Consider the following 27,461-nt stretch of genomic DNA (forward strand, 5'->3'; position numbering starts at 1 on the left):
CAAAGCCGGAACTGACGTTCGATGTTCCATTTCCCGCTCCCAAGAGTCAGAAGGAGTGGACCCAACCCGTACCTTGAACTGACGATTAGATAAAAATTGAGATGTAAATAAAGGTAAGCAACCTTTTAAATCCATATCCGCGAAGTCTTTTAAAATACCATATTTCCATGTGATGTCGAAGGCCTTTTCAAGGTCGAAAAATATCGACACCATATGTTTTTTATTAACAAAAGCATCACGAATAAAAGCTTCAAATCGAACAAGGTGATCTAAAGTAGATGGGCCTTGACAAAAACCACACTGAATATTAGATAAAAGCTTGTTGGTTTCGAGAAACCAAACAAGTCTATCTTTGATCATCCGTTCCATAGTCTTACAAACACAGCTGGTAAAAGCTATGGGACGGTAATTATTTGGATCAGTATGATCCTTACCCGGTTTGGGGACCGGGATAATACACGCCTTCCTCCATGATAGTGGAAAATTACCAATTATCTAAATATCATTAAGCAAGTCCAAGGGAGTCTCCAGTGGCTCAGGTGGTAAATGGTTCAGAAACTTCTAATATACGTTATCAGGACCACAAGCAGTATCGTGGGCCTTTTTTAATGCAGTTGTAAGTTCCTCGATATTAAAAGGACGATTATAATCTTCTAAATTCTTAGAAGAAAAGGGCAATTTCATTTTCTCCTTCTGGTTTTTAATATGTTGGAATTCTTTAGTATAGTTCCCAGAAGAAGATTTTTTTGGAAATTGTCTCAGCTAATTTATTGGCTATATCGGATGGAGAGGTTAATATATTATCTCCATCTTTTGAATTCTGGACTTTTGCTTTATTATTTTTGCCTTTAAGTTTCTAAACCATGTTCCAGACCTTACGCATAGGTGTTTTTGACGTAATGCCCGAAACAAAGGTCCGCCAACAAGATCATCTCTTGGACTTGAGTAATCGCCGAGCCTTAGCTCTAAATGCACGAACCTGATTTAAGTTATTATCAGTAGGACAATGATTAAATCTGAGCTCGGCCTTTATGGTTTTGCGACAGTCATTATCACACCAGGGTTTACTTTTCGATTTTGGTTTTTTTCGCGCTAAATTACGGAAAGAAATATATATTGAATTTACTGTATTTATTATAATTAATAATAATTAATTAATTCCATTATAATTAAGTTTCACAGGGTGAATTTTGAGGTTATATTATATTTGATCGCAAATACTAGTGACCAAAACAATTATGGTCAACGGTTGAGTGACCAGCTTTTTCGTTTTTGAGCATATGATTTTTACCAAACTTTTCTTGGCCAGTCAGTGAGCGACGAAAATTTATTTTGGCCACAGTAACCAAATTCACCTCACAGTGAAGGGAGCAAAGTGAAAAACAAGAAGGCACAATGTACACACACCTAATGACCTATGTGACATGCATATGTACAGAATCTTACTTCGTTACATTCAAATACTACACAATCCGTTGTCTTGCTGTTCATTTTATTTATTTGGTTATTGTTTTACGTAATACTCATAAATACTTATAATAGTGACAGCCATCATTATTTAGGGTAAAAATCGAACAGGTCCCAAGGGGAACCAACGACCATCCGCAGCTTTTCAAATCGATTAACTTTAATTTATGGTGTGTTCGACCAAAAATATTTTTGTCGAACTGACCACAAATAACTAGGTCGGCCTGACAAGAAATAACTTGGTCGGTGTGGTATATATGAGTACATCCTCATGCAGAAATACTTTTGTGTTGGAAAAAAAATTGTGACAGATACAAGTGACCCAAACAATTATGTTTAGGGGTTGTGTGACCAGGTTTTTTCTTTTGACCAGATAATTCTGACCAGTCTTTTTGGTCAGTCAGTGGGTGACCAACAGTTATCCTGTCGCGGTTTATATTTAACTTTTAGCCAATTTCAGCAGCCAAGGCAGTTGTCTACAGTCAAGGTATAACAGCAGCTGACTTATAACTCATATTTAATGTACTGTTACACAATTATTTTTGGGTTAAGTACTAAATTGAAGACTTGACATCCCTCACACGCGATGCATCAATATAATGTTGTGCTCGTGTCGAACAACCATATAACCATGATATATGTGAGTTCATGTTTATTTATAGCTTGAGAGGTGTTTCCCCTCTACTTTCATTTTTATATTCAGCTTTTTATATTAGATTCCACTAAGATGGCGACGGCTAGGTCTACACGTAGATGGAATTGTGGATTTCTAATCACGGCTGCTAACAATGGGGAGCTTCAAAAGCTTAAAGATCTTGTGATGAGGGGCGCCGATGTTAACTCGCGCAGCCGGGTGAGTTTTTTGTTTGTTATATCCAGCAAAAGGCGAGCAAGACAAACATCGCCTGGCACAGTACTATGGCGGGGTCCTGTCGGTATTCCATGTACATAACATTCAGGCTAATACAGTACAAGAGGGAAGTTCTACCTGTGTTAATCGGTACTCTGACTAACATATTACTTGAGTGAAGATCTTTCGGCGCTGCACAAGACTAACACTGTTTCACTGTGCAGTTTTATGGGTTAGGGGCCTTATCTTTGAGTGTACTAGTGTAAAGTTCTTTTGAGTGTGCTGCTTCGTGATTTAAACGTGCCGTACGATGTGGATAAACCACAAAACATAATCATTTGTTCATTGATTTGCTGCGCGAGTTAACATCGGCGCCCCTCATCACAAGATCTTCTCTGTCCTATAAAAAACGAGAATAAACCCAGAACAGTCCCAGCAGTGGTAGCAGGTGAAAGGAATAACTGGTGAAATCATTCCGTACAACTTAGTGCAATGACATGGTTGTCTTAGGTACATTTTTTAATAGATCCACTCTTTGATAGATTGACTAGCTCACTAACGATAGGCGGTCTTTGACATAGCTAAGAGCGAGCAAACGCATCTATTAACGTATTGTAACAAATGCCAAGGAAGATAACATTTTCCGACAGAGGGAAGACAGCAAACATGGCGGATAAAAAGTCAAAAGTGACACAAGGTGTTCCTCATGCGGTATGGCCTTAAGGCAACTTGCCTAAGCATTCATGATCACCCGAGCATGTCAAACTGTAAATATCCACACAGCCAAGCGCTATAGCTGTGTGTATATATTGCTGAAGAGTGTCATACTTGCATGTACAACTGTGCATATGCTATGTAGGTCATTGCGACATCTAGGATAGACCGAGGGTAATATCGGATTATGACTGTTTATTGATAGGGCGTTACTATGCTACATGTAGGTTAGGACTGAGCGACTTATAATACTGATATGATTAGACGGTAGCCCAGAAGGGGAAATCCGTTAAACTGCCAAACGATGTAACCCTAATGGTTGAAGGATTTCACTACGTGGATCACACAAGGATGTAAACTCGTGTCTCTGCAGCCGAAGTCCAGCGCTCTACCAACTGAGCTAAAGGGAAATTCCCACTAGTATAAGCACTGGAAAGCTGTTCCCGTTACATAACCTTATCAAACAAGAGTTCAGGTGAACACAATATACGCCCCAACAAATGCATTTGTTTGAAATTTTTAAAATAACACCAGCAGCAGTGTGGTGAGTATAACGCCTGAGGGAAATCTTCATCGGATGTAGACAAGGTGTCCACCTCAAATCCAAACTTTATGCGGAAAACAGTTGGAGTTCAAATCTATTTATATAGTATATAAAAGGAAATGGCTCTCTAGTTACCATGGTAACTGCGGAAATGGACAAATTTGAGTCGCAACACATTGTCATCTGTGTATCTATGTATCCACCCAAAATTAGAACTCTGTGTGGAAAACTGTTAAAGTTATAGCCCGGACAAAAAATCATACCTATTTATATAATATACATAGGGAAATGTCAATCTGGTCACCATGACAACTGTGGAATTGGACATATGGGAGCCGCGACACATCATCTGTGTATGTATGTATCCACCAAACATTAAAATTTTACGCAGAAAACTATTGGAGTTATAGACTGGACACGAATACCGAGGGATGGGCAGACGGACACAATCGCTATAACATAATACGCTCCGCCTAATTATACATTTGTATAATTATGTAACCTGTACATCCCATGTTACGAGCCGGCAACAGTGCGCACAGATGATTATGACGCCAGTCTAAATCAATGACAATTCGTTAATACTATAACAAAATTAACCCTGTACATCTATAATATATTTCTACAATTACAACACATTTGCACAATTATAACACATTTCCACAAGGTCCCATGTCCTTGCACGAAAGTCCTCCGGATAATGGGTCAGATATTGTGGCAGCAGTGGGATGGTGGAACTCCTCCCTATAACGGATCAGATATGGTGGCCGCGGTGGGATTGTGGTAGTGCTCCCGATAATGGATCAGATATGGTGGCAGCGGTGGGATGAGGGAACTCCTCCCGATAACGGATCGGATATGGTTGCCGCGGTGGGATTGTGGTAGTGCTCCCGATAATGGATCAGATATGGTGGCAGCGGTGGGATGGGGAAACTCCTCCCGATAACGGATCAGATATGGTGGCCGCGGTGGGATTGTGGTAGTGCTCCCGATAATGGATCAGATGTGGTGGCAGCGGTGGGATGAGGGAACTCCTCCCGATAACGGATCGGATATGATGGCCGCGGTGGGATTGTGGTAGTGCTCCCGATAATGGATCAGATATTATTGCTAAGAAAATGGAGGAACGTTGTGTTGAGGAGGATGTGTTTAGTGGGGATGACTGGGGCCAATTCCCAGATTCTTCTCCGCCAAAAACTATGTGCGAAACAGAGGTAAAAATCAAATTAATGGAGTTAGAAATGCAAAAGCAGCAAGCTGAGATAGAAGGCAGAAAGACGAAAGAGAAACGCAAAAGGAACCAGTTGAGAAAGAAAGACAGAGAGAAAAAAGAGAATTTAGATCACGACAAGAGCGAATGAGAATTAAAGCTCAGGAAAGAGAGAGAGGCGGACAGCATGATTTACAAAAATTAGAAATAGGATTTAGGGAAAGGAATATCCTAACTCCGATTCTAGATTCATAGTCAGTAGGGAAGTTAGATTAGTCCCGCCTTTTGATGAAGTTGAAGTAGATAAATACTTTCAACATTTTGAAAAATGTTGTCTGATGGATTGAGGGAAGAGTTTTTGTGTCAGAGGAATGTGTTTCTCTAAATGAAAATTGTTCTTCTCCTGTACCCATTCAAATTCTACGTGATACTGGGGCATCCCAGTCACTATTTTTAGCCATTTTGGGATGAGTTGGCCACTAGTGATGTTAATCTTGTCCAGGGTATTGAATGGAGAGTTCTTTCTGTACCTCTACACTCTGTGTTTCTGAAGCCAGGCACAGTTACGGGACAGGTCAGAGCGGGGCTTAGGTCAAGTCTTCCTGTTAAAGGTGTTTCTTTACTGCTGGGCAACGACTTAGCTGAAGGAAAGGTTTTGTCCTCTTTTTAAATGTCAGGTAATCCTGCGCTCCTCTTTATTCCGACGTCTTTCCTTCTTGTGCATCCACAAGAGCTATGGCTAAAAAGGTTAAAGGTGAAGGAGACTATATGCAGTGAAGCATTTTGTCTCACAGAGACTGTTCTAATTACTCAAAAGAGAGTCTTGTGTCTTTGCCAGATACATTTATCAAACGAAAATGTGATCAGGACCTAGGAAGTTCTCAGAACAAGGTTAAACTAGAGTTCCGCGGAAATCCGCCTATTTGTCATGATGTGCCTGTCTAGACAACACTTGATCCAAGAACAGGTCAATGACCCAACTGTGTCTGATCTCAGAGGAAAAGCTCTCCCTGCTGATGAGATACCCAAGGTGTCCGTCGGTTATTATTTCCAACATGGGGTTCTCATGAGGAAATGGAGGTCCCCCGATGTTCCTGCCAATGAAGGATGGGTAGCCCTTAGCCAGGTTGTGATTTCTGCTATCTATAGAAGAGAGATTTTGTCTATGGCACATAGTTTGCCACTTGGAGGTCATCTGGGTCTTAACAAAACAATTCACCAGATCCTGAGCCGGGCATTCGAAAGGATGAGTTTTGCAGGACTTGTCATATCTGTCAAGTTGCTGGTAAAAGCCAGTTAGATCCTTCTGTTGCACTATTGCAGCCTATTCCAGCTATTGGTGAGCCTTTCTACAGGGTCATCATTGAGTGTGTGGGACCTTTACTCAAGTCTAGGTCATGTAATCAGTACTTGTTGACCATCAGGTCTGCTACCACTAATGCTGTGCCTCTTAGAAACATCAACGCGACTACCCTCGACAAGGCACTCACGAAGTTCTTCACAGTGTTTGGGCTGCCAACAGAGCTTCAGTTGGATCAGAGTAGTAATTTCATGTCAGGTGTGTGCTTACCACCCAGAGAGTCAGGGAGACCATGTTACGGTCGTACGGTGTCGATAATGAAAAAGACTGGGATGAAGGTGTTCATTTGGTGTTGTTTGCTGCTAGAGAAGCAGTTCAAGAGTCTACGGGATTTAGTCCGTTCGAGCTTGTCTTCGGTCATCAGGTTCGAGGTCCTTTGTCATTGTTCAGTGAAAAGTGGTTGAATACGAAATCAGACATCAGTCTCTTAAACCACTTGTCCAGGTTTAAAGAAGAGCTTTTGAATTAGCGGAGGCGAATCTTGAGTCATCTCAAAGAAAGATGAAAACTTGGTATGATCATAAGGCTCGGGCTAGGAAGTTTAAGCCACGGGGTAAGGTTCTTGTGGTGTTCCATATAAAACAAAATCCTTTGCAGGCTATATTTTATGGTCCTTATGAGATTCATTCCAAGGTCAATGACCTCGATTATGTTGTGCAGACGCCAGATAGGAGATAGCCGACACCGCTGAGTCACAACAGCATGTTGAAACCATATCATGATAGATCTATAAGGGTTGTGGCAGCTGTTGATGATCAGGATTCTGATGTAGCTGAGTTGGAAGATAAAAGTGAACGTGAAGGTCAAGATAGTGAACCCACTGTTAGGTCAGATATCATGCTATGTAAGTTGACAAACTCTGAGGTTCTCTAGAGTCTAGGGTTAAAGTTGTCACACTTAGGCCCAAAACAACAGGTTGAGATGACAGATCTGATATTGAAATATCAAGACTTGTTTCCTGATGTACCTAGAAGGGCATCAGCTGCTGTTCATGATGTTGATGTGGGTGACGCCAAACCGATTAAACAAAATCTATACCGTATGAATCCTGAGAAGAGTAAACTCTGTAAAGATGAGACTGAATGCATGTTAAAGCATGACATTCAACTTTCTAGTTCTGATTGGAGTTCACCTTTTGTATTGATACCAAAACCAAATGGTAGTGTGAGGCTCTGTACAGATTATCGTGAAGTGAATTAAATTTCTAAAACTGATGGTTGAACTTTCCCAGAGTTCACACTCCCCGACATGTGCAGCAGATATGGCAAGAGTGTTAAAGCACTTAGGGCGGCATTGTTGAAACAGCTAGAGCTGGATTGTTGACCCAGTGAAAGTTGAATTTTCATTCAGCGGTACCCGAAATAAAGCAGGCGACTCATTTACCCATAGGACAGTTTTCTTAATCAGGACAGCCTATAACAACGAACCTATATCACCGAGAGCACGTCAGGTTTTAAATATATTGAAACATACGTGATTTACGCTTTTGAAAATGCCTAGCTTTGTATACAAGCAAAACCCCTCCGCATAATCTTCGAACAACATTTGACATTGCATTTATTGGCAAATTTTAATTATAATAATGTAATATAAACTATATAATAAATAGCAAAATTGTATAACAAATAAATACATCAGCATACATTAAATTGATCGATTGCCTATCCAGTTATGTTACCAAAGAATCCATTTGTAATAATTTAAAAACACACATGGCATTTCAAGGTACGGGTCAATGTGACGGATACAAAGTAAGCATCAAAAATATTCTTTTTTTATATATATTTTGGTTTTGCAGGTGTAATGTTTGACTGAGAGCCGTATTTCGGCGGTAATTTAAATTGAAAAGCAACTGAAAAATTTCCGAGAATGTGCATTTAGCTTTGGCACCGCAATGACAACCTCGTCACGCCACATAAATTTAATTCATTTGTCACAAAGGCCCCACAGATAAAACCCTGAAAACCACAAAGAGTTAGAACGGGAGAATCCACAAATTTCGTGTTAAACTCCGGGTGATAACCCAAACCGTAACACCGCTTACAGGCGTAGGGGTGTTACGTGCTTGCCATTTTAACTTTGGGTAAAACACATTCTTTACTCACTTTCTCTGCTAAGCAAAAATAACAAGAAAAGTATTTAGCAAATTAATGTCGCTAATACCCCACGATGACGTCATTACAATGAGGAATGTTACTATTGTAACGTTCTAGCCTGATTACGCTGACTTTACCTTTTATACTACAATGTATTCTACAGAATGGGAATACACCTTTGCTCATGGCTATGCAATCCAACGTCGAGGAAGTTGTTCGTTTTCTGCTGAAACAGGGCGCCAATATCAACGCACAAGGCAGGGTAGGTAGCTTCGTAATTAGATTTTCTGAACTACAGCTCCAAACACTACTGTTTATTCAAATTATTGATCCCATATATATAATTACAACATAAATCCGGTATGATTCGGATTTTAAAGCGGAGCCTATCGGATAATTCAGATACACCAAAAGCTCTCTGTGTACAACTGTCTGATGTTTGTTGCAGGTAAGAATTTTGAACTTGGACAAGAAACACACTGAAATATCTACCTGTGACAAAACTAAATAACCTCTACGGAAAAGTGTATTTTGGTGTAATTTATCGCAGACATTTTCTTGTTATTTTCCTGTTAAATTTCCCATTAGACAAAGTAAAATGCACCTGGTGTATGATTTTAGAGAAATCTAAAATCTAAAATGTAAAGAGAATATATGTCCATTTCAACCAAAATCCTGTACTAATAAAGGTTAGGCTAGATCGAAACTTTTACTTTTACATTTTGCATAATCATACACTACTTCCAGATTTCCAGATGTCTTTTTCTTGAACCATCCTCGGTTTTTACGTTTGGAAAATCTCCCTCCGTCGCAGTAAAATTTATGATTTTAAGAATCACGATTTCTAATAAACTTCGAACAGTAATGATCTAAGCCGTTTATAGAAGTAAGATACATGAACTAGCCCGAGAAAACGCAGGATAATTATCAAATTGCCGAAAAGGTCTTGGTGATGTGTTCGATAATCAAGCTAAAAGTTACTGTTTATCATTAATTCTATTACCCTTTGCTTTTTCATATTCTCACTCACCGCTGAAGGTCAAAGATCAGATACGCACGCTTCGGAGGATACTCACGTCGGCCCGCGCCACATCACTCGACCTTGTGTGACGTCATTTCAAACAATGGGGCTTCTCTCATACCATTTGTCAATTAAATTCTAACACAGACGACAATATAGTCATGCCAGTAAATAAGCAGACACAGTAAACACACAATAGTGGTAGCAAATCGGTTTGTCTTTACATTTTTCTCCAATTTTAATCAGTCTTTTTATATAACGTAAAAACTCAACCACCAGAAAAAATAAATTCAAAGTCATCATTTTTTTTCCAGATTTATTCCAGGCCAATAAACATCAATAATTTTAAACTTCACTCCCTAAAAATAAAGTTTGCTGTCATCTGTGTTTTTGTTTTTTTTTGTTTTTTTTGTTTTTGTTTTTTATCACCTGTGATAATCCCCTGCTTTGAAATGACGTCGTTCGGGGTAGAGTGTTGTGACGCGAGTATGTATAGAAGCCTGTGTCTCTGTTTTTTTTGACCCGCTGACGTTCAGCGTTGCATGTTGTAGGAAAATCCAAAGTATAATAGAATCTCCGGAAAAGCTTTTTTCAACATAGCTCTCGGTTACCATGAAATTACGAACATAGGTAGTCATTTTTTTCTGCGGTATGCGCCTTGATATAGTTACTTGTCCTGTAGAACATTACCCTCATAAGTTCTGTGCCCAGTTTCACAACAATGTCTTACATGCTCGATAATTGCACATATAACACAATGGTACGGTAATAGTGACGTACATAAATAAATCTACAATAAAAAATGTGGTGCAACACCTGGTGAAACTGGACCTTGTATTTCCTCCAGAATTCTTCTCAGATGCACAAAACTGACCTTTTGTCGGTCCGCATAACTTTGATAACATCGATCAATCTGATTATTTGAATACTGGCATCGGAATTTGATTTGACTGCAAATTACTACTGCCACATCCATTTTGCTGCTATGATTTTCTCTCTGATGATATGGTGTTATTTTCAGTTATGCTTTATATTAATTTAGATGAGCTAGAGGTAGCACGTTTTATACTTGGGGAAAAGGCGAGGTTTGACCTGTACGCCACTTTGACCTCGCTGAATTTATTATGAGGTATGACATCTAAAAGGCTAGCAGGAAACTTTACATTAATTTGCTGTGCTCTTATTTCTATCCTTTATGTCATGTATCACAGGATGGGGAGACGCCTTTACATCGGGCGGTATTTCATGATAAAGAGCGTTTTGTTCGTATTTTGGTGGAGCAGGGCGCCAGCGTCGACATACAGAATATAGTAAGTAATTATCTTTGATGTTTCAGCAATGTTTACAGATTTATTTTAGTGTACCTGAACACGGCTCTAGACTCTGATCTGGCCGTTTTGGTTTGTCGAATACCTACTACCATTATGCCTATCTGTAGAGGATTTAAATTTTTCGAAAGAGTTTTCGGCTGGTGTGGTGCAAGACTGTATGGATACGTATCAGTTAAGAATGACCATATACCTGTTTAAGGCTGGTGACAACATGTGACGGAAGCTGCTTTGTGTTGATCTCTTTGTGGAATTGCCACACAAATACTATAATATATAAATACCGTGCAGGTTGTGAAGTTGTGGAAGGTGTTCTGTTTTTTATGGAATGTACCATGTTGTATTTTTGATTCAAGAGAAGACGAGCTCCTCCGATTAAACCACCGATAATATTTTTTGAAAAGTGTGTTTCACACGATTTGCTATCTTTGTCCACTACAAATAACAGGATTCATGGCATATTACTGTCTCTGATTATCGGGAAACAATGACATTCAGCACATGTGAATGACGGTAACTTCACTTCAGTAAATAAGTGGCCATGCCTGACAAACTTTTCAAGTCCATCTCTACTTCCACATACCCTGTCTTCTTTTATGACGACGTATCCGGGAAACAAAATCTTGTTCTGGGTAACTAAAGTTTTTGGTAAACATGTTGTCTGGTTGGAATTAATATTTAAAGGGGAAAACTTTAAGTTCTTGCACACAAAGACTGCAATCAGCAATATGCTCAGTCACTTTATTTTGATTGATATACTGAAACAGAATATGAGCATGTGGGGTAACATCAATTATTAGTCGAGACAAACTTTTAAAATCATCTGAACATTCACTTCATGCACAGCTTGATTATATGTGCATTTCTTTACATATTTCTCTCAGGATACTAATTGGCAGGTGGTGTATATGGGTAGGTATTCATCGGCTTTTTTCTACTAGGTATTTCCAAATGGATTTATCAAACTAAGAATCTTGGGAAGAATTAATGGATTCGCATACACGGTCTCTCACACTTCTGAGTGTGAGGAGAGAAAACTTTTTCTCCTGAAGTTTTGTGCAGCCCAAAGATGCTGAGCCGTAAAATGCTAATGTTTAAATTTTACTCACTTTAGGGCATTTTTATTTGGGCAACCCTTGTACTCATGATTTCCGCTGGGTCCGTGGCACTTCAAACTACATGATTAAATCTTGGGAATGTAAACACCGAATTGCTACTGGAAAAGTGTTTAACCTGGAGCACCTAAACACATCTCCACCTCATCTCGGACTGAGATCGTCAACATATCGTATAACATATCATGTAGGGTTTTGCAATCTGCCTTTCTTCATGCGTTCGACTTTAGCACATCTAAGACAGTTTCAGGCAATATTTAGGTATCAGACAGTTTAAAAAATACTGCGTATGACAAGTCACCAGTCCTTAAGTCTCTGGTTTATAATTGTTGTAAATAATTTATCTAATACACTTCAGAGCGAATCCCCTGTATAGTTACTAGGATCACTTCTATGGCCAGTCCTCCCCCCCCCCCCCCCCATATTTCATGTAGGGGAACAATAGCACCCAAACTCCAAACCTCTGGGAACTCTCCTGTGTTAAATAGATGGTTGAACAGCTTAAGGATATATGGCATACATAATGAAGAAGAGATTTAAAAAAAAAACTTCTCCAGTGAGTCTGCCAAGGTCTTGGGATTTACTAACTTTATTTATTTATGGTAAATGCAGTGTCTTCCTCACAGATTGCGCTATTTAAAATTTCATTATTTTCCAACATATCTAAATCTTTATTTAATGCGTTATCTTTGCACACGTTAACGTTAAACAGGTCCTTAAAATAGTTAAACAGTTCATGTTTTGGTATGGGGGGATTACGAGGATTTGGGGAGCAAATACAACGGAGTGTGGACCAAAAATTTTTGGCATTTACTAATTGCTGAAGGGATTGCCGTTGACGTGATTTGAAAACGTGTTTCTTAGATCGTATACAGGATTTACGCTTATTGCGATGTGATGTATATACGGAGAGATGACCGTTGCAGCGATCCTTTCTAAGTATCCGTAAGGTACGTCAACATTCCCTTTTCAATGCCCTACATTCTCGGTTATGCCACTTATTCCTGAATTTTGAGGGAGACCATCCAGTTTTCCTTTGAAAGCTATCTGCAGCACTTAATTGAATCTTGGATAATAATTTAATCTATGGTTGACATTCTCGGTTATTATCTTACTGTTAGTGGCAGTTACTATACTGTGTTTACAGCTTTCTGATTCTAATTCATCCTTGAAAATAGGTACCAATAGATAGTTCTAACTTATTTTCTCAGTGACTTTATTGCACGGTGAGGAGTAGTGATATCGAGGAGAGATTAAAAGAGGAAGGTGGTGTGCCCCTGACCTACCGTCTATGGAGAACGCAGATAAACTGTCGTATAGGCCGCTAGAAACACGCAATAATCCGCAACGCTTGCCTCATTATGACATATATAAGCAAACACTCCCTTCCGTTCATCACTACCGAACAGGCTATTTAACATATACAGATTGAGAGCAAAACAGATATCAACAGGGATCAACCAAACTGGTTCGTCACATTGTGATGCGTTTGACACCAGTTAGCGCATATCCTTCAAAATCAGGGTTGATGAAACGATCTAGATCAGTTAAAGGGCTGAGGTTTGATGTAGGAGCATTAAAGTCCTCTCCAAGGATCAGTAACGTATCAGACTGACAGATCGCCAAGGTCTCCAAACTTAAGTTTTTCAGTGCCAAAACGCCGTCTTTCCCCTGCCCGCTACCAATAGAGTAAAAAGGTGCATCACGTAGAGGTACATATAAACAGCTATGCATAACGTCACGCTGAAAGCATAGAAATGAACTGACGCCATATCCCACAGCCAATGTTCTCACCCTAGATCTAGATCGTTGCGTATTAAACAGGCCATGTGAAGGGCGATGTACGATTACCAACTTGCTCTAGTATCCTGATTTACCACCTGCCCTCAGATCCCGCAGGGTTTTTCTGTGTCAATGTCAGAACGTTAGACACGCTTATATCTTTATCCGCGAATTTCTCCTTACCCTGTATCCATCTTGTCGCCGGAAGGTACATATTATAGGTCTTGGCTTATCCTCAGATATACCTTTACTCCACATATGCGCACGCACAATATCACGTTCTGACAAAGACTTATTAGGTAGGGCTGATATGAGCGTCTTGAAGATTAACTGTTACAATCCACTGAATGAATAATCGATTGTCGAAGCAATATTATGGAAGATAACGTTGTCTCTCCGTGAGTAGCCCTCCAGTCTCTCAGACTCCTGTTGCATTTGTTCCACAATAGAAATTCCCTGATTAGCGCCGATACAAACTGCAAGAGAATTTAGCTTTTCACTAATTACATGTACATCTAATCGTAACATCGTCAATGTATTTTCTAAAAATAATGGTCTCTAGTTTTTTTAAAATAAAAAACCCACTGTTTTGCCAATGGAAGTAGTTTTATTATTGTTTTCTTCATCTACTTTGCTCAGAAACACTGTACCAATATTAATGTTGCACGTGAAGTAGCATTCCTGCCTTAGCCACCTGTTAAAAGACGATCAGAATATTTTAACTTCTTCACATTGGAGAAATAAATGTTCAGTGGTTTCTTTGTTACCTTGCTCGCATACACATGATTCTGTTTCCCACCAATTTTGTAAAGATATGATTTTTAGGACATATCCAGTGCAAAATTGCTCACTGAAAATCTTGTATCTCCAATACTTTTAAAACGACAGCAGAAAATATTCTTTACACTGATATACCTGCTGCTCCTGTAGATTATTTCTCTCAAGAAGTCCTATATTTCCTTCAGGATTCTGTTCAGTTCCACAAAACTGGCCTTTTGCCTGTTCGCATAACTCTAATAACAACGATTATTCTGATTGCTTGAATACAGACATCGGAATTTGATTTGACAATGCATTGGTGAATTACTACTATTACATTCGTGCTTTTATCTTGTCATTTAATGACATGGTGTTATGTTCGGTTATGCTTTAAATTAATTTAGACTGAGCTATTGGCAGCGCGTTTTATAATTGTGGAAACAGGCAAGGTTTGCCCTATACAGCATTTACACCTCACTGAATCAACTGTTGAGTATGACATCAACAAGGTTAGCAGGATCCTTTTCATTAATTTGCTGTGTACTGATTCCAGTCCTTTGTATCATGTATAACAGAATGGGGAGACACCTTTACATCAGGCGGCTTTACATGGCAACGAAGACTTTGTTCGTATTTTGGTGGAGCAGGGCGCCAACGTCAACACACTTTATTTCAGACACTAAGGTCCATAGGAAAAGACAAATATACAAAAGAAGAGAAATATCAAATATCAGGAGTACAAAATGCACAATGGTTGTACAAAATATATGGTATGTGAACGCGACACTAGGCTTTGATCGTGTCGTTTGGGTTTGTCGAGTACGTACTTTCACCGTTCATATCTGTTGAGGATTTAAATAGACTTACGGACTGGTGTTGTGAAAAACTTTCTGAAAACTTATTATTTAATGGAGACAATTTAAGGACGGTGACAGCACTTTGCCTGGACGTTTTTGTAGAATGGACACAAAACTACTAAAATACATAAATATCATGCAGGCGATAAGATTGTGGAACTTGTTCTGTGTTTTAATGGAATATACCATGTCATATCTTTTATTTTCATGTAATTTTTTTTACTGAGTTCTGATTGTGTTTACACAGAAACAACAGCTTTACGCCAGGCAGCGTCGCGTGGTAGCATGGGTCTTATACGTCTACTGGTAGAGAAGAGCACTGATATAAACGTGGTTCTTGGCTACGGAATGTTTTAACACTATTTGTGTTCTGTTTTGTTTTCTTCATAACCTAAACATAACACAATTACGGTGACTGTAGCTGGGTATTGACACACTTTAACCACCACTCAGTGTCTCTTTTCAAATTTTCCTTTTTTTTCTTTTACTAGTCGTTTGTTTGCTATTTTCAGTGAAGCAGTTCATTTGTGTGTTTCTATCTCCCAGTAGTTTGGACTTGGCCGGTTCTGTCGTGCAGGCAGCCAAACATTTCAACTAGGCATCAAAATAGGTATTCGCAAGCCATTCGTCAACTCAGATATACGTTGCGGATCAACATGCACAAGGTGAATTAGTAAATTTAAATCGTTGAACTAATAACATTGTTTCCAGTTTTTGTTGCAATCCCTTGGGAGTAATATGTCATCTGCAAAAAGCAATACAAATATATGAGTAAACTCGGGAAATAGTTGAATCTCAACTTTACCAAACATACATACGTCATTACTGAACATGCCTAAATGATTAACAAATAACAAAAATAACAACGGACTTAAGACGCAGTCTTGACACAGACCGACTGGGCACGCAAATACATCCGTTTAGTCTGCCCATCAACGTACAGAAGCTTTCACAACATTACAAACACCCTTGAGACAAAATGCTGCTTGATATTCTGTCAAAACCTTATTTTGATTTGGCTGAATCTGTTTATAATTGTTGTATAAAATCTACCTAATACACCTCAGAGCGAAATCCTTCTATAATTACTAGGATCACTCCTGCCGCCATCCTTTAAGTAGGGAACAATAGCACCCAAACTCCAAACCTAAGGGGAACTGTCCTGCATCAGACACCTGGTTGAAAAGCTTACGCATATATGACATACATAATGGAGAAGAGATTTTAAAAATTTTATCAAGCGTGTTTGTCCATAACTGGGCAACACATTTAGATAAGGTAAATATAAGGCTCATGTCCGACATTCATATACCATTCGTAGTCCATGAAGGGCGTTCCAAGTCGATAATCGCAAGACCCATTTCCAAAGCAACGATTAACACAAAGGTAAAAGGTATGTAAGAAATTATACGAATAGGAAATAAAGCCGGTAACACACAAGAGAGAAGCGGTCAGCAGTTTTCAATCATGCTGGGCAGACAGTGGAGATTCCAGACATGAATTCCATATCACAGTTCAAATTCGTCCACGAATGAGTTCCAGGTCAAATAACAATTAAACAAGTATCTCAGTCGCGCTTTAAATGCAACTATTCATAAAGGCATCATGCACATGTAAAGAGCATGGCTACTTGGCTAGCATGCCCCTAGCCTCAGGTTAAGCGGTATTAGATACAGTTCGAAAATGACGAGCGTTAAAGGTAAATGCACTTTCTTCCTTACAGATTGCGCTGTTCAAGATTTCATTACTTTCAAACTGATCTAAATTTTCATATTTCTCAAATGCGTTATCTTTACCCACGTTAACGTTAATCGGGTCCTTAAAATAGTTAAACAGTCCATGTTTCGGATTGGGATTACGAGGATTTGGGGAGTGAATACGACGGAGTATAGACCAGAAATGTTTGTCACTTACCGATTGCAACATATACACACACATGTATCAAGCAGCGATCTTGCTCGTCACATTGTGATTAGTTGTTCGTTTGACGCCGGTTAGCCCATATTCTCCGGATGGTCGGCCACAGTCAGACTGCACAGCCGAAACACAGAACGCAACATAGTTAAAAATTCGGATAGTACGCCTTCGGAATGTTTACACCAGGTTGCGACAAAGGCTAGAAACTTCAAACCCATGAAGGCTAAAAAAGTCAGTGTCATTAAACTTAGAATCCAACCCTTTAATATCTCAGAACAAGAACTATAATTCGTCCTACGGTCAGGGTCCTATTCCTTCTCCCATCTCCACGTGGTTGACCCCAGTTGCGTCGACGCCATGTCTCATAGCCAATGTTCTCACCCTAGATCTAGATCGTTGCGTAGTAAACAGGCCATGTGAAGCGAGATCTACGATTACCAGCTTGCCTTTTTCTAGTATCCTGATTTACCGTCTGCCCACAGATCACTTAGAGTTTTCCGTTGTCTCAATGTCAGATCGTTAGACACGCCTATACCTTTGTCCATGAATTTCTACTTACCTTGTATCCATCCTGTTACCCCACAGCAGGAACTTTCAGGTGTTGGTTTACCCTCCGATTTACCTTTACTCAGCCTATGCGCACGCACAATATCACGTTCTGACAAAGACTTATCAGGTAGGGCTGAAATGAGGGTCTCGAAGATTAACTGTTACCATCCACTGAATGAATCATCGACTGTCTCTGCAAGATAGTGGGGATAACGTCCTTCCTCTGTCAGTAGCCCTCCTGTCTCTCAGATTCTTGTTGCATTTGTCCACCATCGAAATTCCCTGATTAGCGCCGATATAAACTGCAAAGGAATTTAACTTTTAAATAATTGCATCTACATCTAATCGTAATATTTCTTGGTTATCCTTCATATCATTTAAACTCTTCATGAGTTGGCTCAACGCGTATGTAATGCTTGTATATCACATTTTACCTCAGACATATCATGGATCCTTTCTGACCTAAATCCACTTATTTCAGCTAAAATTGATTATAGGTCCGGAGGATTCGTTCGGCGTTCCCGGTTAGCCCCAATGTCCCCTTAGGTAGTTAGGTCAGTGATCCAAACACCACTGGTCCCATGGATTGCATGTAAGTTCATTGGGCATGTTGGTAGCTGGATCCACGACCCGCCTACACAAAAGCTGCAGTTGGTGTTTGTACGGTGGCTACCTGGCACCTCCCCAACCCCCGGAAGTATGTGAAGTAGGATAAATTTATCCCAAAAGAAACCGTGAACAGTTCTGAATGATAAGGAAGACTCACAGGATGTTTTGCGAGGATAAATTAAATCAGTATCCATGTCGTGTATTATGTAAATTTATAAATTGTTGATATTCGAAATAGATATCTTGGATGGGCTGTTAATACCGTTTGGGCTTACATTCAAATGTAGTATCATATGATGTAGTCGGATCCCTTAAACACAATTTACCAACATATGTCTACCCTAACCATCGACTTTGTTGTTCCCAATGTAGCACATCACCTCTTAACCTATTTCTGTCAATTTTTTTTATCACTGAGTGGTATAAATATGACATAATTTCATGATAAATCGTTTAAAATTGGCCTGTATTACTTCTGTGGCATTTCGCACTGAATAATGCTTGCTTCTTTTCCCATTTTTATCGCGTTGATGATATGTCTTGTTTTATGTGCTACTGTTGAGATACTGTTGAGCTTATCACAGCTGATTTTACATAAACAATATCTATTATCAGCTGGGAAAGTTTTTTTTTCTTTTTTTTGTCACCAATCAAAAAACTAGCCTCCGTATGCAACAGCCATTGTTTCATCCCTCCCTCCCATTTCCACTCACGATTGCTATACATGTGGTTGTTTCTTGAATTACTTGTGACTTCTGTACTCCATCGTCTCTGAATGCATTTTCCATCCCCGTTATCTGGCAATATCCTCTTCCATTCTAAAGTATTCGACTATTTCAGTCAATGTATTTTCTAAATGTAATGGTTTCTTTAGTTTTTTGATTCAAAAAATCCAATGTTTTGCTAATGGAAATAGTTTTATTATTGTTTTCTTCATTTACTATGCATAGAAACACTGTAGCAATATTAATGTTGCACGTAAAGTTGCATTTCTGCCTTAGCCACCTGTTAAAAGACGATCAGAATATTTTACCTTTTTCACATTGGAGAAGTAAATACTATGTACCATAAGAATCGACCCATCATGGCAGTTCGTACATACGCGGTGGTAGACGACCAAAGCAACGTGTCATTAGCCAAAGCCGAGCTTTTGGATCAAATGGACATACACACTCAACCTTTCCGTACACACTTTCGTCATGAACAGGGGTTATTAAGACCTCGGGAAGATGAACTAGCTGTCTAGTCGCCAAATCTGTCGACGAAAACGCAGAATTTCCTCCTCCAACTTTGACTAAATGGGACAGTACTCCAAACCAAATAGTGATAACTGGTTTGTTTACGCGGAATTCACCGACCTAATTTTTATAAGTCAATGTGCTCAAAATCAGTATCCTACCGCATGGACAACCAAAATTCGAGATTTTGGATTAGGATCAGATCATTTACCCATGCAACGAAGCATGGGATTGTTGTGGGACCTCAACTCGGATACCTTCACCTTCAAGGTTTCGTCAAGTGATAAACCGTATACTAGGAGAGGAATTCTGTCGTGAGTCAATAGTCTCCTTTGCACATATTGGGACTGTCCACTTTCCACTTTTTTCTTCGCTGAAGAGAGTTCAAATATTCACACTTGGGTTTGTCGTGCCAGTCTCTCTCCAAGAAAAGTTGCTTGTGCGAGAGCTCATTACGCACACTAAGGATTGGAAGGAACCTCTGTCACCTGACCTTGAAGAAGAATGGGAGCAGTGGAAGGATTCCCTCAGATCTGTGGAGAATTTGAACATACCAAGGACCTACGCAACGACATCCCTAACAGACATACCAGAGAATGAGATTCAAATCTCCTGTGACGCTTCAGAGAAGGTCCTTGCCTAGACGACTACTGACGCAGAAACTTGGAGATTTATTCTGGGCAAAGCAAGAGTATCCCCACTTTACGCTCAGAACATACCACGTCTAGAACTGTGTGCAGCCGTCCTAGCTGTCCAGATATCTGAAGTCATTTCAGAGCACATTAAATCCAACCCAACAAGGTAAGATTCTAAACGGAGAGTAAGATTGTTCTCGGATACATCGCCAGCGAAACTCGTACATTCTGTGTATATGTGACAGAGTCAGCAGGATCAGAAAATCAACTAATCCAGAACAGTGGTCATTCGTACCAACGGATGGCAATCCAGCTGATATAGCAACTCGAGTGACAAAGCCTACAGTGAAAGCCATTGGTACATAGCTAACAGGTCTGGTGAGACGCTTCAAGGAAACTAAAAACTTTTCATCCTTGGTCGAACAGGACGATCAAATAATTACTTTATCAACATCAGCATCTCCACCTCCAGAACTTGGATCAAGTCGCTTTGAGCGCTTTTCTGCATGTCAAAGACTGACCAGGACGTTAAGCAACCTGAAACACATATGCCGCTGTTTTATAAATGATCTCAGAGGATTCATCTTTATTCGAGGAGCCGTCATTGAGTTCGGGTCCGATAGAGGAAGTAACTTCGTTTGAGCAACGGTTAGCTTAAAGATAGACACCATGAATGTGGGATCTGGACCTACGAGGAATTTTCTGTATAACAAGGGAACAACGTGGGTGTTCAACCCGCCACGTTCCTTCCACGTAAAAGGCGTGTGGGAACGCATGGTTGGTGTCAGCCGAAGGATTTTGGACTCGATATTGATGGACAACATATCCACCAGACACTTAACCCACGAAGCGCTAACTACAGTTCTGGCAGAGGTGAGTGCCATAATAAACGCTCGTCCCAATGTTCTAGTCAACACAGATCCGGAATCTCCAATGATCTTATCCCCTGCCCAGTTGTTGACACACAAAAGCAACCCAGTGATAGAACCCCTACGAGACTAGAGTACTAAAGGCCCAGTAGAAACGAGTTCAGACAATAGCTGATACATTGTGGAAGAGATGGCGTTGTGAATATTTAAACTCTTTTCAGCGAGGACAAAAGTTGGCAGTCCCAATATGTGCAAAGGAGACGTCGTCTTACTAAAGGACAAGGGCGCTCATCGCAATGAACGTCATCTTGGTCTGATCGTTTGACCGCTTCCTGAAGCAGACGGAAAAGTGCGAAAAGACCAATTTCGCGTGTCGAGGAACGGCAAAGCCATTGTGTATACCGCACCCATCACTGACATAATCCCATTATTGTCACCGTGGTGATTGTACTTTAACACCTACCTCAGGTGACACCCCAGTAACCATTGATATCGAAGTATGGCATCTTTACCGATATCAGGCGGGAAGTGAATTACTACTATTACATTCGTGGTTTTATCTGGTTATTTGATGACATGATGTTATTTTCGGTTATTCTTTAAATTAATTTAGACTGAGCTATTGGCAGCGCGTTTTATAATTGTGGAAACAGGCATGGTTTACCCTATACGGCATTTACACCTCACTGAATCAATTGTTAAGTATGACATCAATAAGGTTAGCAGGATCCTTTTCATTAATTTGCTGTGTACTGATTCCAGTCCTTTGTATCATGCATAACAGAATGGGGAGACACCTTTACATCAGGCGGTTTCAGATGGCAACGAAGATTTTGTTCGTATTTTGGTGGAGCAGGGCGCCAATATCAACACACAGAATACAGTAAGTAGTTTTATAATTGTGGAAACAGGCATGGTTTACCCTATACGGCATTTACACCTCACTGAATCAATTGTTAAGTATGACATCAATAAGGTTAGCAGGATCCTTTTCATTAATTTGCTGTGTACTGATTCCAGTCCTTTGTATCATGCATAACAGAATGGGGAGACACCTTTACATCAGGCGGTTTCAGATGGCAACGAAGATTTTGTTCGTATTTTGGTGGAGCAGGGCGCCAATATCAACACACAGAATACAGTAAGTAGTTTTATAATTGTGGAAACAGGCATGGTTTACCCTATACGGCATTTACACCTCACTGAATCAATTGTTAAGTATGACATCAATAAGGTTAGCAGGATCCTTTTCATTAATTTGCTGTGTACTGATTCCAGTCCTTTGTATCATGCATAACAGAATGGGGAGACACCTTTACATCAGGCGGTTTCAGATGGCAACGAAGATTTTGTTCGTATTTTGGTGGAGCAGGGCGCCAATATCAACACACAGAATACAGTAAGTAGTTATCTTCGATATTTTAAATATAATAACAATAATAATAATAATAATAATAGCCCTTTATTTCAGACACCAAGGTCCATAGAAACAGAAAAGTATACCAAAGAAGTAAGAAAAACATCAAAATACCAGGAGGACAAAATGCATAATGCTTTTATACAATATGTTTTAGGGTACGTGAACGCAACACTAGGCTCTGTTTGGGGTTTTCGAGTACATTCTTTCACCGTTCATATCAGTAGAGGCTATTTAAATAGGCTTTCGGACTGCTGTTGCGCAAAACTTTCTGAATAGCTATTATTTAAGGGTGGCAATTTAAGGATGGTGACAGGACTTGCCTTGATGTTTCTGTAGAATGGACACAAAACTACTAAAATTTATAAATATCATGCTGGCGATGAAATTGTGAAACTTGTTCTGTGTTTTAATGGAATATACCATGTCATATCTGTTTTTCATGTCATTTTTTACTGATTCCTCATTGTGTTTACACAGAAAAGACAAACAGCTTTACACCTGGCAACCTCACGTGGTACCATGGGTATTCTACGTCTACTGGTAGAGAAGAACGCTGATGTAAACCTACAGGATCAGGTACGTGGTTCTTGGCTACGGAATATTTTAACACTATTCATGTTGTGTTTTTCTCCTCATAACCTAAACACTACACAGTTACATACAGTGATCGTAGCTGGATATTGACATGTTCTTTCACCACCACTCAATGTCTTCTTTCAAATCTTCCTTTTTCTTTTGTTTTACTACTCGTTTGTTGGTTATTTTTATTTAAGTAGTTTACTTGTGTGTTTCTATCTCATAGTAGTTTGGACTTGGGCGGTTCTGTCGTGCAGGCAGCCAAACATTTCAACTAGGCATCAAAATAGGTATTCGCAAGCTATCCGTCAACTCAGATAAACGTTGCGGGTCAAAAGTCACAAGATGAATTATTAATTTTGCGTCGCTGAACACTCACCAATGTTTAAGAAAGTATTTTCAAATTCAGTTTACTCAGACTGAAAGACCATGTGTCTGAATACAGTTTAACAAACATTTTCGATCACTTCGATCATTTGCGCATGTGTTTTTATTATATATACCAGCAGTGTATATATATCTATAGCAATGTGTGCAGTATTTGTAAAGCTGTGTGAATGAACTTTTAAACGTAAGAACTTTTGAAATCGCTACATTCTTAAAGACATATTGAAACAAGGCGGAACGACAATGTTTTAACAAATGTAGCCCAGCTACGCTTCCCTTGGGAATATAGATGGATTGGACGGTTGTAACAAATGTTTACATGATAAATATGGAACCCTTTCTAGCACCTCATACCTTTGGAATCCTCATAACGCGGACCCGTATCTTAGTAGAGGCCGTATTTTTGAACAGTAGATATTTATATGATAGTACTATTTCCATCAAGTCCGTTCCAAGCCGCTATCCTTCAAGTAGGGAACAATAGCACCCAAACTCCAAACCTCTAGGACCTCTAATGCATCAGACACATGGTTGTACAGGTTAAGCATATATGACACACATAATGGAGAAGAGATTTGAAAAAACTGTCCAACCTGCGGATGGTCGTGGGTTTCCCACGGGCTGTGCCCGGCTTCCACTCACCATAATGCCGGCCGCCGTCGTATAAGTAAAATATTCTTGAGTATGGCGTAAAACACCAATCAAATAAATATATAAATAAATAAATAAAGAAATCAATGAAAAACTTCTCCAGTGAGCCTGTCCAGGCCTTGGGAATTACCAACTTCACATTTATTTAAGGTAAATGCACTTTCTTCCTCACAGATTGCGCTGTTCAAGATTTCATTATTTTCAAACTGATCTAAATCTTCATATTTCTCAAATGCGTTATCTTTACCCACGTTAACGTTAATCGGGTCCTTAAAATAGTTAAACAGTCCATGTTTCGGATTGGGATTACGAGGATTTGGGGAGTGAACACGACGGAGTATAGACCAAAAATGTGTGTCATTTACTGATTGCTGAAGTGATTGCCGTTGATGTGATTTTAACTTTCCGGTCATACGACTTATTTCTGAATTTTCAGGGAGACGCACGAATTTTCACTTGAATGCAGTCTGCAGCACATTAGAATCTTGGAAAATAATTTTACGCTATGGTTGACATTCTCGGTTATTACTTGGGTGAAACTTACTATACTGTATTTGAAGCGCTCTGATTCTAATTCATCCTTAGGGGTAGGTACCAATAGATGGTTCCATCTTATCTTCTCAGTGATTTTATTGCACGTTGAGGAGTAGTGATATCGAAGAGAGATTAAAAGAGGAAGGTGGTGTGCCTCTGACCTACCACACAGACAAACTGTTGTATATGCCAGCAGAAACCACGCAGTAATTCAAAACGGTCGCCTCATTATGACATATATAAGTAAATACTCCCTTTCCTTCATCACCACCGAAGAGATGACCTAACATATTCGGAATGAGAACGAACACGTATCCAGGAGCGATCTACCGAATTGGTTCGTCACATTATGCTGAATTGTTTGTTTGACGCCGGTTAGCGCATATTCTTCAAAATCAAGGACCGGCCCCGATAGCACAGTTGGTAGAGCGTCCGCGTCGGGAGCGGTAGATCTAGGGTCAATCCTGTGTTGGATCACACCCAAGAGGAAGTTCTAGCTTCCTCGCTTGGTGTTTAACATCAGGGGGATAATGCAACGACTACTTGACCCGTATCAGTATAATGGCTCGGGCTGGGCGGTTTACTTGCCTTCAGTAAGTCGCTTCGGTGAAGGAGCACTGGATAAAATAGCGGTGGAAATCCGTCCTGCAACAAGGAGGCATATTACATACACTCAACGAACTCCATCGTCGTCGTATAACTGAAAAAGTGTTAAGTACGACGTTAGCCACTGCACTGTAACCGCCGTTACACAGGGTATTATTCTCCCAACAATTTGTGTGTTATCTAAATTGTACATTTTAGGAAATCCGTTTTCACTTTATTTGTTTTTATGCATAGCTTCTTCAGCAACATAGGTTTAGGTTTTTACGTTACCACGGACCGACGTACAAGTGAAGGTGGTAAAACTCCACCCACCTGTGTGTTTGTGCTTTATTCTCATGATTTCGGACGTGTTCCAACCCACAATGTCAGTCACATTTTTTCTTAGGACTCTAAGCTCATCCTGCCTTTTGGATTTAACACTGACAGACTGTTATCTTCCGTGAAGTGCTCGTAGTTCACAGCTGTGTCAATTTACCGATTCACCACGAGGTAGCCGAACTTTGATATTATTCGAACTAGAATAATTTCCGCTTATGGTGATAGAAGCTATTTTATTGTCCATTTGTATAGTTTAGTTGAGTACATGTAGCACATAAAATGTATAATAACATGGTAAAAGGAAATATTGAAAAACTACGTTGTTAGACCTAAAGTACACAACGTAAGCGAAAACTCTGTTCCACATACGCGTAGTGATACATACATGCGTAATGTGGCTGTACGTATTTTCATTGTGACGTGTTTAATGTAGTCCGTTTACTAAAGCAGGGATGTAACTCGAAGCCTCATATGATGCAAGGTGTACAATGTGGATGTCACCGAATGTAAACAACCGTACTGGCTGACAATTATGTTATTCTGTTACTGATAAACAGCTGCGTTTCATTCTTTTCTACAGACTTTTACCTTTCCATTCTCCATGCAACTGTGGATCGTACAGTTATTAAACTGTCAATGGAACTTGATAAACTGTCGTTGGTTTAGTTATTTGAGAGTGCGGGTTATCTTGGTGCCTAAGTTCCCACTCTTTGTGGGAAGAGGCATGATAGTAAAAGTACTGTCGACCAGCCAAACCTTAGAATGCACGATATCATACCTGGACGGACTTGATGATCCCAGGTGGACAGGATCTTTAAACGTGAGTGAAGGAGACACTCAGGATTCGGAAACAACTGTGAAACGGACAGTTGCGCTAACTGATCAGGGTAGTAAACTACTATGAAAACCCACCTTAACAATGTGAAGGGTGTGTGGAAAAAACTGCAACATGTGTTTACAGAATCTCAGTCCGAGAAAAACATCATGGTGTTGCGTGAAAGGCAGAAGATTTCTACATCTCTACAAGAAGTATCAAAAGACCACATCTTATTTCCACAGCTTAGTAAAGCTGCAGAAAGTTATCAGGAATGTGCTACCTGTACTGCCATTGATGAAGGCAGACAGGAGAGGGTTCAAGAGACGCTCATACTAATTGATGTGAATATTCAGGAGCTATTGAATTCTGTATTTCACAGAACATCGTCTTCAAAATACCAAGTCTCCAGTAAAGGTTCATTTCCTTCAGTGATAGCTAAGAAGCAGGCTAAAGCTGATACTGCAAGAGCTAGGGCTAAATATGCTGCAACGGAAACTGATCGTCGGAAACGTCAAGCTGTAGTGGAAGTAGAAAACAAGGGTAAGGATGCAGAGCTCACATCTGACCTTGACCTTCTTAGGATTTAAACGAGTCTTCGAATGCGAGAAGCGTAAAATCTCGCCATGCTCAATCCATTTTGCGATTACCAGTGGAGTAATTGTTTACAAAACAAGTGAATATGTGAAACAACTGGAACACGAAAGCGGGAAAGACGTAATCGTCCGTTACTTTGAATCACAATCTGTTGGGTTAAGGTCTGTAACGCTCGAACTGTATCTAATACCGCTTAACCTGGAGCTAGGGGCCTTAACGGCAGCCATGCTCATTACATCTGCATGATGTCTTTATGTACAGTTGCTATCAAAGAGCAACTGAGATACCTTGTTTAATGGTTATTTGACCTGGAACTCATTCATAGACTACGGATTTGAACTTTGATATGGGATTCATGTCTGGAATCTCCACTGTCTGACCGGTATAATTGAAAACTGATGTCCGCTTCTCTCTTGTGTGTCACCGGCTTTATTTCCTATTTGTTAATTTAATTAATTTAATTAATTTCTTTCATACCTTTGTCTTTGAGAGCTGGTGTTAAACGTTGTTTTGGACAGTTCTTGACAGTTCGTACATACCCGGTGGTAGACGACCAAAGCAACGCGTCATTAGCCAAAGCCGAGCTTTTGGATCAATTAGACATACACACTCAACCTTTCCGTACACACTTTCGTCAT

At 39.8% G+C, this 27,461-nt stretch overlaps 1 protein-coding gene across 1 annotated transcript in view; it reads left to right on the forward strand.

Moving 5' to 3' along the window:
- Positions 1–2,194: 2,194 nt before the first annotated feature.
- Positions 2,195–27,461, forward strand: part of LOC135478327 (serine/threonine-protein phosphatase 6 regulatory ankyrin repeat subunit A-like) — a gene marked incomplete at its 3' end in the record, with an annotated part of 202,200 nt that continues 176,933 nt past the window's right edge. The window contains exons 1-8 of the mRNA XM_064758602.1: positions 2,195–2,320; positions 8,405–8,503; positions 10,474–10,572; positions 14,822–14,911; positions 21,705–21,803; positions 21,963–22,061; positions 22,221–22,319; positions 22,818–22,916. Of these exons, the coding sequence (XP_064614672.1) occupies positions 2,195–2,320; positions 8,405–8,503; positions 10,474–10,572; positions 14,822–14,911; positions 21,705–21,803; positions 21,963–22,061; positions 22,221–22,319; positions 22,818–22,916 (810 nt within the window). The remainder of the gene's footprint in view (positions 2,321–8,404; positions 8,504–10,473; positions 10,573–14,821; positions 14,912–21,704; positions 21,804–21,962; positions 22,062–22,220; positions 22,320–22,817; positions 22,917–27,461) is intronic.

The sequence above is a fragment of the Liolophura sinensis genome, chromosome 11 (genome assembly GCF_032854445.1).
Source record: "Liolophura sinensis isolate JHLJ2023 chromosome 11, CUHK_Ljap_v2, whole genome shotgun sequence".
Classification (NCBI taxonomy): Eukaryota; Metazoa; Mollusca; class Polyplacophora; order Chitonida; family Chitonidae; genus Liolophura; species Liolophura sinensis.